The sequence below is a fragment of the Thamnophis elegans genome, chromosome 2 (assembly GCF_009769535.1).
Source record: "Thamnophis elegans isolate rThaEle1 chromosome 2, rThaEle1.pri, whole genome shotgun sequence".
Classification (NCBI taxonomy): domain Eukaryota; kingdom Metazoa; phylum Chordata; class Lepidosauria; order Squamata; family Colubridae; genus Thamnophis; species Thamnophis elegans.
Genome location: NC_045542.1, coordinates 14,131,876 through 14,144,684, shown reverse-complemented (window position 1 = coordinate 14,144,684; position 12,809 = coordinate 14,131,876). Strand labels below are relative to the sequence as shown.

At 40.9% G+C, this 12,809-nt stretch overlaps 2 protein-coding genes across 3 annotated transcripts; one reads left to right on the top strand and one right to left on the bottom strand.

The window, feature by feature from the left end:
* Positions 1–306: 306 nt before the first annotated feature.
* UBL5 (ubiquitin like 5) lies at positions 307–9,058 on the bottom strand. The gene is made up of 5 exons (XM_032210251.1): positions 8,941–9,058; positions 8,411–8,503; positions 6,818–6,901; positions 3,507–3,544; positions 307–2,424 (listed from the first exon to the last, which is right to left on the bottom strand). Exons 2-5 carry the CDS (start codon positions 8,464–8,466, stop codon positions 2,381–2,383), a joined length of 222 nt encoding a protein of 73 aa, XP_032066142.1. The 5' UTR covers positions 8,467–8,503; positions 8,941–9,058; the 3' UTR covers positions 307–2,380.
* A 69-nt stretch (positions 9,059–9,127) lies between these two features.
* On the top strand, positions 9,128–12,007 carry FBXL12 (F-box and leucine rich repeat protein 12). Of its 2 annotated transcripts, none has more exons than XR_004254730.1 (3): positions 9,128–9,536; positions 9,905–9,977; positions 10,653–10,744. XR_004254730.1 is itself a non-coding variant. In XM_032210250.1 (3 exons), exons 1-3 carry the CDS (start codon positions 9,147–9,149, stop codon positions 11,451–11,453), a joined length of 978 nt encoding a protein of 325 aa, XP_032066141.1. In that variant the 5' UTR covers positions 9,135–9,146; the 3' UTR covers positions 11,454–12,007. The 2 variants fall into 2 exon arrangements, 1 of the variants encoding a protein (XP_032066141.1); XM_032210250.1 differs by having other exon boundaries at positions 9,135–9,250; positions 10,653–12,007.
* The last annotated feature ends 802 nt before the right edge of the window (positions 12,008–12,809 follow it).

Here is a 12,809-nt window from a genome sequence, read left to right as displayed (position 1 = left end):
CCTTATTTAGGGACGTTCCAAAGAACCTTTACTTGTCGGTTCTTCAGTCTTCAACTCCATTCTGTCATGCCTCCACCTGAAGTCCCAGATTATCAAATTTTATACTGCCTAGGAAATGAATGATTTAGCCAGATGCTGGAAATGCAATATAGATACAATATACGTCTTCCCAAGGAGACATTCTACACTTATAGAGTCCTCTCTAATGCACTACCTTTTCTCTGTATACATATCTGCTGCTATATAATGTACAGAATGAAAAATGAGATAAGGTTTTGTCATCTCTATCTTGATGACAACTCATTCACATTTATTGCCTCCTAGTAGCTTCATTATATGTTAAATGAGCCATGAGTACTGCCAAAGCGCAAAAATCTTCATCTATTTATGCTACTAAAACTCCCCTATCTATTTATAATCTTCAATTGGGCAAAACCATGCATCATCGGACAACATTTTTTGAACTAAGATATCTCAAGTAGGCTAACTTAAAAATGCATCCAAAATCCAGGACCTGTTATTCCAGTGGGATTGAAATTTCAAGGATCTTCACACCATTTGTATTGGCAAAGTTGTGGCCACTGCAGCATCACACTGCAGCCAGTCACATTATTGCAATTTCTAATGCTCCTGTCAACATCCCACAAGCAAAGTCAATGGGGCAGCTCGCAGGAAGTTGGAATTCATTCCACTTCCATTGCTTTTTTGCCTACCCATGGCTATTCTACATTGGTTTAGATAAAGAAGTCTCACAGAAATGACCCAATGGGCCATGGTTTCTCTAATCTTTATTTCTAGAAACAACCAGCCAAATCACTGGATACAATATATGCAATGCAACACCTTGTTCAAAGATGGTGAAAGATACGATCCAATGCCCCAAAGTCAAAGAGAACAGAATTGCATTCCTAATTCTCCTTTGCTAAGATCATCACATACAATAGAAACCAAAGTAGATTCTTCCCCCATAACAGACCTAAAGCACGACTTTAAACTGGCACTGCCCTCTCCTATTAAATGTAATAAGATATTGGTGAGCAGCTAGTCTACTTTTACAAGACCACAATTTCAGCCAGAATTCAGACTTCCCCAAAATATATCTACACAAGAGATAGTTATATATCCTGGAACCAATAGCAAAGAAAGATTCCCTCCAACCCCCCACCCCTTTCCATATTAAAGAGCCTTTGTTCTTTTGAAAAGCCAGCAGAAATCGAGGAAAAATGAGCAAAAAAAAATGGGGATAGAAGCTGACAAAAGAAACGGTACCTTCCGCCTCACAACAGCCTCAGAATTAACTGATGAATCTTCAAAAAACTGTAAGGGGGAGGAGTAAAGAAAGAGTGGAGACTGAGGAGATTATCAGAAAAAAAAATGGCTTTTAAAGGGATAATCAACATTTAGCACTGGTTTCTTTCTTTCTTCTCATTACTATTTCTGGCATTTATACTCATCGTACACAGTAAATTGTGTGGTTTATTCAGCTTAGTACCTATAGCAGAAGTCCTCTAAATTAGGGGCAGACCAATATTTATTTTCTGCCTAAAAGTTTAAGTTCAACTTTCAGCTGTGATCTTAGGAGAATTTTATAATTCTTTTCAATACTGTTTTTGCTGTAACTACTAAAGATAAAAAGTCATGTTTAGACTTTTCTTAAGACTGGTTTTAATTATCTCTTGTGAAATTCACCTAATTTCCAGATAATGGGGAAACATATTTTTCTTAGCCACATGCTTAACACTTGAGCCAGGAATTCATGCTACAAAATTGATTTTAGTTTTTAATCAGCCTTCTTTTGCCTGGCAATTAGTTACATAGGTTGTTTGATCTGTCACATATCAGGATTAAGAATACCTTTAGCTGATTTGAAGGGGAAATGATTGAATTACCTAGAAGACAGACTGTCTCAACAACAACTACCAGTATACGTTTACTGAATCTGTCCAAGAATTCTGCACCCTTGGATAATAATTGAATGAACAATATTCAGTAACATGACAACACTAAATGTGGAGGTCATGTTTAATGCAAGTGATGGCAAATTCTGGCAAGTTCAAATATTTTTCAAGATTAGCTATCAGCTAAATGAAACTGTAGGGGGGGGGGGCACTTTCTTGCTTATCTCCTGACAGCTGTGTTTTTAAAGTCACATTCACTAACACCATGGTTAATATTTTTTAAAGAAGCATCGAGCACATGTGTCAATCACATTTATTCAATACAAATACATAAAACAAGGTTTGAATACAGGTTTCCTGATTTATTGCCATCAAGGATAAAATATTCCTGACTTAATGTCAAACCACAAAGTAACCCATCTATAAACTGAAAATTCAGAACAAGGTAAAAGAGCAAAAATAGCACTTGTTATGACCAAACACTACTGATAATACAGTTCCAGGTTCATGCCATCATGGATTTCATCTGAAAGTAAGGAGTTAAGGTTAATTTTTACAAGAAAATATTAACAAATACAAGTTAAAAATAGGCTTAGCCTTTGAAAATAACATCGTGCCAAAGTGACTATCCTTTGGAAATACTGTCAATACTGTTTATGCAAATATATATATATATTATATATATATATATATATATAATATGACCATATATATTTTTATAATGCCCCAAATATCTGGCTTCCCCCCGTTATTCAGGATTTAAAGCCCAATTCTATTTTCTCGAGACAAAGAACGTTAGTGTGCTTGTCAATTAGTATCAAGACCTATAATTTCCATTTCTTTCAAAGCTCAAGAAGACAGAAAAACAGAATAGTGTAGGGATCAAGCAACAGGGTACACAATTCCTAAAAATGACCAAAAATTACCAAAAAATGGAGTCCTTCAAACAATTTATGTCTTAAAGGCTTGATAGAACTGGAAAGATTTATATTGCTGAGAATTCTGGGGTCATAAAGGAAACATACTGAATGGAAAAGGCTTGGGAAATGGGAAAGGTAGAAGTCTAGAAAGCCTTAATTTTCAATTTAAACTGTTGAGTATGCTTCATGCCATTTCTCATTTTGAACATTTTAGAAGTTTATGTTTGGAAGAGAGCTGTTTCACACGTTTAAAAAATGCCTTATTTTCAAAATTTAGTGCTCAAAACAGTTCAGGGTATCTTTAATTTCGAGACCGAAACATTCTGATCTTACAATAGGCTGTTCTGCATATATCCAAGGTGGTTCAACCTCAGAACAAAGATAAAAGTCAATTTGCAGAAACACTTTCAATATACTTGAAATTGATGTTTTGATGTTGTAAATGTTTTGACGATTGAACAAGACATTCTGAGTTTGGAGTATTTCAGCATCAAAACATTATGTGGAAAACATAGATACTATATATAAGCATGTTAAAATGTCTAAAAGGAGATACAATCAATTGATGATTTGGTAGTTGACTAAAACTTAAATGCCTCCCCAAAAAATAACAAGCCATGCAAGTAATTTTAAAGAAAGGTTAAAATGTCACATTTTCTTTTTCTACTGTCAATCTTTTAAAGGATACAGTCTGCCAGCATCACGTGGTCCTTGAAAATTGTATACCTATAATATATATATATATAAATATAAGTATAAAAATAACTGTAGCTTTTACACAGTTCAGTAACAATAAGTCAATAATTATCACAATCAAATACTATCAGGCCTCAACTTAAGTTGTGATCATCATCATCATAAAACAGACCTGATTTTATGACCTTTTCATAGTCGCCGTTCATTCATGTAAGCATGCAGGAGGGGAGAGAACCCCCATGACTTCAAATCTTGGTCGTATGTAAATAAGGTAAGTTCATTATAACTGAACAGCCAGTTAGTGACTGGTTATAAATTGAAGACTGCCCGTATAAACAATCACAATAATAAAATGAAGGGCCAATCAGCATTAAACAGCTGGCACTGTGGGAACCATCACAAGTTTGTTCCATTCCAAAGTAAAAACTCATCCATCAAATTGTATCAACTTAAATACTTGTACAGATTATCAGTCTGCTGTTAGTCACAATTCAAGGTTTCTCTTTCAAGCATGAATCTTTGTTACAATTTATTCCATTTTCATCAGTTACAGACTGCAGTGGCTTCTTCCTAAACTGTAAGATACAGATAGTCCTTGACCTACCATTGTAATGGGAGTTATTAAGCCAGGCATCACATTATTGTGTTGCTTAACGACTCCATCCATGCCAAGGTGGCGCAGTGGTTAAATGCAGCACTGCAGGCTACTGCTAGATCAGCAGGTCAGCGGTTCAAATCTCACCGGCTCAGGGTTGACTCAGCCTTCCATCCTTCCGAGGTGGGTAAAATGAGGACCCAGATTGTTGGGGGCAATATGCTGACTCTCTGTAAACCGCTTAGAGAGGCCTGAAAGGCCTATGAAGCGGTATATAAGTCTACTGCTATTGCTGCTATTGCTATTGCTGGTGTGCTCAATAAGCAGAGCAGGTATATAAGCCCTAAGAAACCTAGAAGAGGCCCAGCTCACGAGTGGCCTGTCCAAGGCGCCCCAGGCTCAGTTTCCTGCCGCTCTGGGTCCCTCCAAACCTTTGGCCTGCTTTCTTGCTCCATCGCTCTTGGGCTTGCTTCCCACCCTGCTGGTTCCCACATCCTCTTTCTCACGTCCCGTGACTTATCAGCCACTTGCCTTTTACTGTGGAAGCAGTTACTTCAGTGTGTGGCCTTCCTATGCAGTGGAAGTGGCGTGGCTCCATCTCAGAAGCAGACAGCATTTTGGAACAGCCCCAATTAAGTGTAGCTGTTCCACAATTGGTGCCCATTTTCAGGACAAAGCCATGTGGCCTCCACTGTGTAGGAAAGTCGCACAGCACAATAGCTGCTTCGAGAAGATCTACAGCAGGGGTGTCAAACTTGATTTCATTGAGGGCCACATCAGGGTTGTGTTTGACCTTGAGGACCCAGGATAAGCGTGGCCAAGATGGGCGTGGCCAGCTCGATGTCACTCATGTCGGGGCTACCTGTGGTGGCCAAGTGCTAAGGCAGGACTTCCCTCAGACCCTCCCTCCCTCTAATTTTCCTTCCTTCCTTTTCCTTTCCTCTTCATTCTTCCTTCCCCCCTTTCCTTATTTTTCCTTCCTTGCTCTCTTTCCATCTTCCCTTCCTTTCTTTGTCTTTCCTCTTTCCCTTTCTCCTTTCCTGTCCCTTCTTGTATGCTCAAATGCAAATGGGGAAGCATTGCTCTTTTAGTTTGTTTTGCTAGCCCTCTGCCAGTGAAAATGGAGCCCAAGGGGGCCACACGTACCTTCCAGACCCTATTTTCAGCCGTAATGGTCTCCTGCAGCCCTCTGCCAGTGAAAATGGACCTCTGCGGGGCTCCACACATTCCCCCGGTCCCGTTTTTGGCTGCAATGGCCTCCTGCAGCCATCTGCAAGTGAAAACGGACCTCGGGAGTGGGCTGTGCACACACACCCAGGCCCCGTTTTTGGCCGCAACAGTCTTCTGCAGCCCTCTACCAGTGAAAATAGAGCTCAGGGGGCTCAGTTTTTGCTGGCAGAGGCCTGCAGTAGGTCATCACAGCCAAAAACAGGCCCCAGAAGGGCCACACACAGCCTTCCCAAGCTCCATTTTTGATGGTAGAGGCACTGCAGGCCGGTCCTTTGCTGTTTCCAGGGTAGCTCCACAGGCCAAATCTGGTCTGTGGGCCTTGAGTTTGACACCCCTGATGTACAGTAAAAGAGACGTTACTAAATGACGACAGGAGTATAGAGAAAGGTGAGACACAGCAGGCTGGGTAACAGACCCAAGGCCTGCAGACCCTGTGGGACAGAAGGGAGTTAAGATACGTATGTGTTGGGGCACTGCAGCATCCCTGCGATCAGCTGTAATGGCAGGCAGGCATGAGCCATGGTGGCATAGTAGTTAGAGTGGAGTACTGTAGGCTACTTCTGCTGACTGCCAGCTGTCTGAAATTTGGCAGTTCAAATCTCACCAGGCTCAAGGTTGACTCAGCCTTCCATCCTTCCGAGGTCAGTAAAATGAGGACCCAGATTGTTAGAGGCAATATGTTGACTCTGTTAATCACTTAGAGAGGGCTGTAAAGCACTGTGAAGCGATATATAAGTCTAAGTGCTATTGCTATTGCCAAGTGCCAGAATTTTGTTCATGTGATTACAGGGGGCAGCCATAACTTCAAAACCAGGTTGTAAGTAGTTTTGGGGAGGTCAATCAGAACCAGTTGTAAATAAACAACAGTGGTAAGTAAATTTCTATGAAATGAATTTGAGATATTCTTTCTCTTCCTTTTAAGTAGAGAAACTTCTCTTTGTTGTGACTAAATAATGAAATGAAATTATCAGCAGAGGATATAATTGGAAATCTTAGTGTTCTTTCTCTTTTGACATTAGTGGTTGATTACTACCCAGTTTTTAAGATATACATACAGACCCAGTGTGGAGTAGAGCTTAAGGTACTTAAGGAGCTTAAGGAATTGTAGTCTTGTTTTAGACATAAAAAAACCAGATTAAGTGACTTTGGGGCAGTAACTTTTTTTATCCCAACTAACCTCACAAAGTTGTGGGGAAAATAAGAGGCAGAAGAGTTATGTATCTTTGTTGCCTTAAGTTATGTATAAAAAGGTGTATGTCAAAATCACTGTCAATTGCGAAAAGGAACTTTACTTGAACAGTTTACATTCTGCGACAATAATTTTTAACACCATGGGACAACAATATCTGCCTATCAGGTCTTTGGAAAGGATTTGATGGGTAGATAAAGATGCCAAATCCAATTTAACATCTGATTGACTGATCACCTGAGGAGTTATATTCAAAGCATGTTATGAGTAAGTTGGAGAGCCTACTTACCACTTCTTCAGAACTATCTTGTCCCAGCGAGTACCAGTCTGGGCAGCAATAAGCTTCTTAAGGTCTCTGATGCAATCATCAGTGCTGAGCAGTAATATTGGTTAAAGAAATGAATGAGAAAATAGGGCCTAGCACTAAATAAGCTATTTGTTATGCATAACTTATCAGAAACAATTGAATTTCTTGTACAGTGTAAAATGGGGGATGGATGCAGATATACTGTACATTGCTCAATACAGATAACTAAAGGACTATTTTTTGCACTTTCAAATCTATCCACAAATATATCTGCATGAATTTATTATAAACAGTCCCTGGATTAAGAACATCCAACTTTATGTCAACCCCTAAATGTGAACCTATTATTAAAAATGATGAATAGCATTCTCCTTCCTTGAGTTGAAGCAGCACTGAAGCTACACAATGCTTTCAGCAACTGCTTAAGCAAAATATTTTTAATATAGTTAATTCTCAACTTATGACCATAATAGAGCCTGCAATTCTGTTTATAAGTTGTGATAGTTGTTAAATGGGTCATCACATTACCACACCTGATTTTATGACCTTTTTTGCAGAGTTATTAAGCAAACCCATGGTTTGCTATGGGGTATTTTTGCTGGAAACTGGAAGTTAATGCCAGTTTCCACCAAAAACTTTGTTAATTATGGTCATGTGACCACAAGATGCTGCAAACAGCCATAAATGTGGGCCAGATACCCAGCATCCAAACTACGGAAGAGCCAAGGTGGTGCAGTGGTTAGAGTGGAGTACTGCAGGCCACTTCAGCTGACTGCTATCTGCAGTTCAGCGGTTCAAATCTCACCGGCTCAGGGTTGACTCAGCCTTCCATCCTTCCGAGGTGGGTAAAATGAGGACCTGGATTGTTGTTGGGGGCAATATGCTGACTCTGTAAACCGCTTAGAGAGGGCTGAAAGCCCTATGAAGTGATATATAAGTCTAACTGCTATTGCTATTGCTACTGTCATGTGACTGGGGGGGTAGCTGTTGGAACCTTGAATGAAGGTCATAAGAACCTTTTTCAGAATTCATTGTAATTTTGAATGGTTGCTAATCAATTAGTCACCAAAGAAAGAGCAATCATGAAGAATTCTTCACTCTCCCTCAATTTCTACTCCTAGCACAAAATTTTCATCTCCAATTTGGAGATTCCTAAGATTTTCATCTCATCCTATGGTTATGTAGTGAAAAAGGTTTCAAAGCAACAGATCCCTATTTCTGCGATTGTCTGGGGAAATACAGTGGACATAAAAAGTCTACACACCTGTTTAAATGCCAAGTTTTTGAGATGTAAAAAAAATCAGACAAAGATAAATCTTTAGGGGGGGAACTTACAATAATGTGGTTGCACTTTTTGTATCCACTGTATATATTGTATAACATCAGAGAGAAGCAAAATCGAGAAACATGTAAGCCACATTCACACTGAATTTTGTTGTGGTTCCCATAATCAGTATTTTCTATTTAGAATCCCTTTCTTGCCATTTTACAGCCAAAAAGATGAGCTAAACAAAAACGGGAAGGGGGGGTGGGTAATAATTGCTATCCCAAAGCGGCTTCTTTGGTCTCGGATACTTGCACTTCACTCTAACTTTCTTGCCCAGCCGATCGTTGCAAACTACTTCAATCATCTTGATCACGGCTTTCACGTTCGGCTCTGCTAGAAAGCTAAACAAAATAATCAGTGTCAAAAAAAAAAAAGTAATCCGACAGTCTGATGTAAGCACCGAATATAATTGAAATCTATTTTAAGCGGAGGAAAGGGAGTTCTCCAGCTTAATGGTCATTGTCTCTCAGCCCCTGGCTGCTTGAAGATGTGTGAACTTCAAATCCCAGAATTCCTCAGCACCTTCAAGCAGCTAAGGTTGATAAACTGCTAAATACGGCATACTGTATACATCTTAAAACTCCCCCTCTGCAACTGCATTAGGAGGCCTCCGTGTACTAACAAGACGCAGAAGCCTAACAAAGCCTCAGTGCCTAATCTCTGAGGCGTGGACAGGTGGGAAGATATAATTCCCCGATTCTCACAACCGCCCTCAGCCACCAGGCCCAACCACCAACGCGACTCGAAATACGCCTCCCCCCGCAAGAGCCCCTCTCACCGCGGAGGAGGCTTCCTTCAGACCGAGAAAGCCGAGACGCCGCAACCTCTCAGCGGAATATGGAGACTTCTCGCCACAAAAAAAAAACAACAATCCAGGCTCGCCAACCCGGAAGTGCGGGGTCACTCGGGAAAACGGAAGTTCTACAAGCCACTTCCGCCAAAAGTTGCCGCTCTTCTATACCGCAGGAAGATACGCCGTGAAAGATGATGGCCGCGCTATCCCTTCCGACTCTTTCCTCTCTGCCGGACTCGCTTCTGCTCCAGATCCTGGTCTGGCTGCCGCTGCGTGACCGAGTGGGCGTGGCGAGGTAATAGTCGGCTCCGCCTCGCGTTCTCCATTTCCATGGAAACCACCCTCCTCCCAACGTCAACGTCTCTGTCCGGCGTCCCTGTTTTCGGGATAGGTTCGGCCGCCTGCCTAGCGTTTGTTTAAACTCCGATTGATGGCTTCATCCGCTTGCTGTGCCTGTGGCACGAGACCTAAACTCGTCACAATGCGAAATAACGGATCGACGGAAACGTTTTGCGCAAAGGGCAGATAACAGAAGTTTTTATCCATCAGACACCTGAATGCGAAATAACATCATAAACTAAGTATGATGGACTTGCAGGGCCGGCGCTGCATGTAACATGTTCACACTGGTGTAATGGGACTGGGTGTTTGTTAATATGATTTATTGGGTATGGGATATTTTTATTCATTTCTTTTCTTTTGTCTTCACTGTGAGTTGTATTGCGTTGGGGGGGAGGATGCACTGAGGGAGTTCAACCAAACTCATTGTACATAACGTTGTGCGCTGACAATAAAGAATTATTATTATTATTAATATTGTTAATTCCCATGACATCCATGTAGGAATGCCTTGGGGGAGGGGGGAGGAAAGAAGCCGTCAGGGTCATCTTGGTCAATTCGTTTAGGGGAGATGATGAGCATGTTTGCTAACAAGCCTTTCTTTCCGCAGAGTCTGCAAACGGTGGCATCGTTTGGTGCGGGACAATTCGTTGTGGCGACACGTGGACCTCTCTTCTTACAGGGTCAGAAATGCCTAGCCTATAGTCGCATATGTGAGAAGGGCAGCTATATAAACTTAACCAAACAAGTAATTCTGAACATAGGAGGTAGATGTTTTGGGAAAGGCAGTCAGTTTATATTCTGGTGGCAACATTGGCAGGGCAGACCACCAGAATATAAAATGACAGCAAACTGCGCTCCTTACTAGTAGTGATGATGTTATCTCGTTTGGGTAATGAAACATCTGCGAGAAAATAAGCAAGCTCAGAGAGCACCAAGGACTCCACGGATAAACTACAATTCCTCAAAACCCATATTCATTTTAAAAGTTATAAAAACTTTTTAAGGTTTAGACCAGGGCTCTCAAACTCCTGGGCCGCGGGTCGGATGCGTCATGCACTAGCCACGCCTGGTTTAGCAAAGGAGGAAAAAGTCCTAATACATCACTTGACACCGCCATGACAACAATGAGTTTGACACCTCTGGTTGAGACGAAACATTTGAGTGCCGTCTAGCTTAATCTTATTTTATTCATCTATTTTAGAAATAAGATTCAGTGAGCTGTTTCATACCTGGGGTGTGGGCATAGGCTTGGAAATTAGGTTTGTTTCTGTGCCAGTTATAATTTTTAGTAATTATATGCATTCCAATATTTTTTTACCCAGTTGCCAATTCTATTGTTTTTCCTTTCCATTTAGCTATCCTCCAAGATCTTATGGCATCTTCTACGGAACTATTTCCAAGGCAACCTGCAGACTCTGAAGCTACGGGGATCCCTCCACTCCTTTCGAAAACAAGAAATACTTACCTCAGCACTGCTTCAGGCTTTGGGCAAACAATGTCCCAAACTCCACCAATTGAGTTTGATGGAGGTAAACCTCCGTTCATTCCAGTTCAGCTGTATGCCCTCCTCTCTTACTACCCTGGAGCTGAGACGTTGTGAGATCCCTTTTATTTGGTTCCAAGTGCCAGACCCACCCTGCGCTTTCCCAAAAATCCAACAACTTTCAATCTGGAATGTCCCTGCTTTTTTCAACCAGCATCTATTTAATATTGCCACCCAGGGCACTCTCAAGACTCTCATCCTTTCAGAAGCCTATCGTATAACAGATGTGGGGATCCAGGAAGTAGCACCACATCTGAAAGACCTTCAGCACCTTGCCTTGTGCCATTGTAGAGTTGGTGATTCAGCCATGCACTTCATTGGGCGCCACGTGAAGCAACTGCAGCATTTAGATCTCAGGACCAATTCCTTGACAGACGTAGGTCTTCTTTGCTTAAGTGGTTTGCCAAACTTAGAGAGCCTTTGCTTGAGAGACTGCAGTCAACTTTCTCCAGAAACTATTTTAATTGTTTGCCAGTCACTCCCCAGCCTGAAGCATCTTGATTTAAGCGGAATAGACTTTGAAGACAAAATATTCCAAAAGATCCAGTTGAGTTTGCCGAGCTGTACAGTGGCAAACACCATCCCTTGCACAGATCCCAGTGCAATATCTTAGAAGATAGCAAATTTTCCCTATGCATGTTATTCACAGGTCAAAAGATGGCAGCACTCAGATACCTCTCCTTAGCAGCTTTTTGTCCTTGCAGCCCAAATGTTTGTCGCAAGTAACACATTTCAAAGGCCATTAGTTTAACTGTTGTGTAAATTATATGGCCAGTGTTTGTACTGCAGATGTCCTGCGATGTTGACATAACTCAAGCATAAAGAATCCACTGTCTTTCAAATTTTTGATACACCTCTTAACTCCCACCAGTTCCAGCAAATACAGTAAGCTGTGAACCTTGATAGAAAAAGTATTCAAGAATTCCAGGGACTGCCAGGCTTTAAAGTATGACATTAAAAAGTGACCGAGAGATTAAAAATTAAAATAATTTATGTACTACAGGTACAAGATGTTATTAGACATACTGTGCCGTTTTAAAAGCACTGCACACATTTCTGGACATCTGATCTAGGACATAGCTTCTGTTCTGAAGTCTATAAGAGCTGAGGTGGCGCGGTGGTTAAATGCAGCACTGCAGGCTACTGCTAGATCAGCAGTTCAGCGGTTCAAATCTCACCGGCTCAGGGTTGACTCAGCCTTCCATCCTTCCGAGGTGGGTAAAATGAGGACCCGGATTGTTGGGGACAATATGCTGACTCTGTAAACCGCTTAGAGAGGCCTGAAAGGCCTATGAAGCGGTATATAAGTCTACTGCTATTGCTATTGCTATTGCTATTCCTCTTCCTGAATAACTCAAAAGTTGATACCTTTTTAACAAGCACAAAGGTTACACTTACAAAAGTGCATAATTTTCAAGGCCAACCACATTTTATTGTTTTTAAACACCAGCTTATTTGCTTAAAATCTGACACAACAAGTTTTGGCTTTTAAAAAATAGATTATCTGAAGTTTGTATTCCACATTATTTTTTTCCATGAACTCTGAAACCGATTAACTTTCAGACAGGACTTAAGTTATGGATATTCCATCAAATACTTCATTACAAAGCCTACTACCTGGTGCTTCAAATGCATACAGAAGCTTTGGGAGAGGCCTGCACAGGCCATTCCGAAAGTGTGGTCTCTGTGGTTAGGCTTAAAGTGACAGAATGGAAAAGCTATTAAATTCTTAGGGAATAATATCATGCTATTGAACTCTCTTTAAATTTTGATTTAATTTCTGTTCTGGTTCCTTGGTGCCAATACTTTTTGGAAAACTGCCTGGCCATTCTACCAAAAGCCAAATGTGATCCTCAGATTGAAGAAAAAAATCATCCTTACACTATTAGACCTGAAATTAGAGTCAGCTATCATTTTATATTATCCATATTTTCATATTACCCATGGAATGCCTTTTCCTTTCCCATCT

What these genes read in the sequence shown, in the direction of transcription:
- FBXL12 (XM_032210250.1), top strand. Translation starts at nt 9,147, where the DNA reads ATGATGGCCGCGCTATCCCTTCCGACTCTTTCCTCTCTGCCGGACTCG. An exon ending in GACCGAGTGGGCGTGGCGAG is followed by an intron (nt 9,251 to 9,904) that starts GTAATAGTCGGC and finishes TTCTTTCCGCAG; the next exon opens with AGTCTGCAAACGGTGGCATC. An exon ending in TGGACCTCTCTTCTTACAGG is followed by an intron (nt 9,978 to 10,652) that starts GTCAGAAATGCC and finishes CTTTCCATTTAG; the next exon opens with CTATCCTCCAAGATCTTATG.
- UBL5 (XM_032210251.1), bottom strand. Translation starts at nt 8,466, where the DNA reads ATGATTGAAGTAGTTTGCAACGATCGGCTGGGCAAGAAAGTTAGAGTG. An exon ending in AAAGTTAGAGTGAAGTGCAA is followed by an intron (nt 6,902 to 8,410) that starts GTATCCGAGACC and finishes ATTACTGCTCAG; the next exon opens with CACTGATGATTGCATCAGAG. An exon ending in CCACGTGATGCTGGCAGACT is followed by an intron (nt 2,425 to 3,506) that starts GTATCCTTTAAA and finishes CCTTACTTTCAG; the next exon opens with ATGAAATCCATGATGGCATG.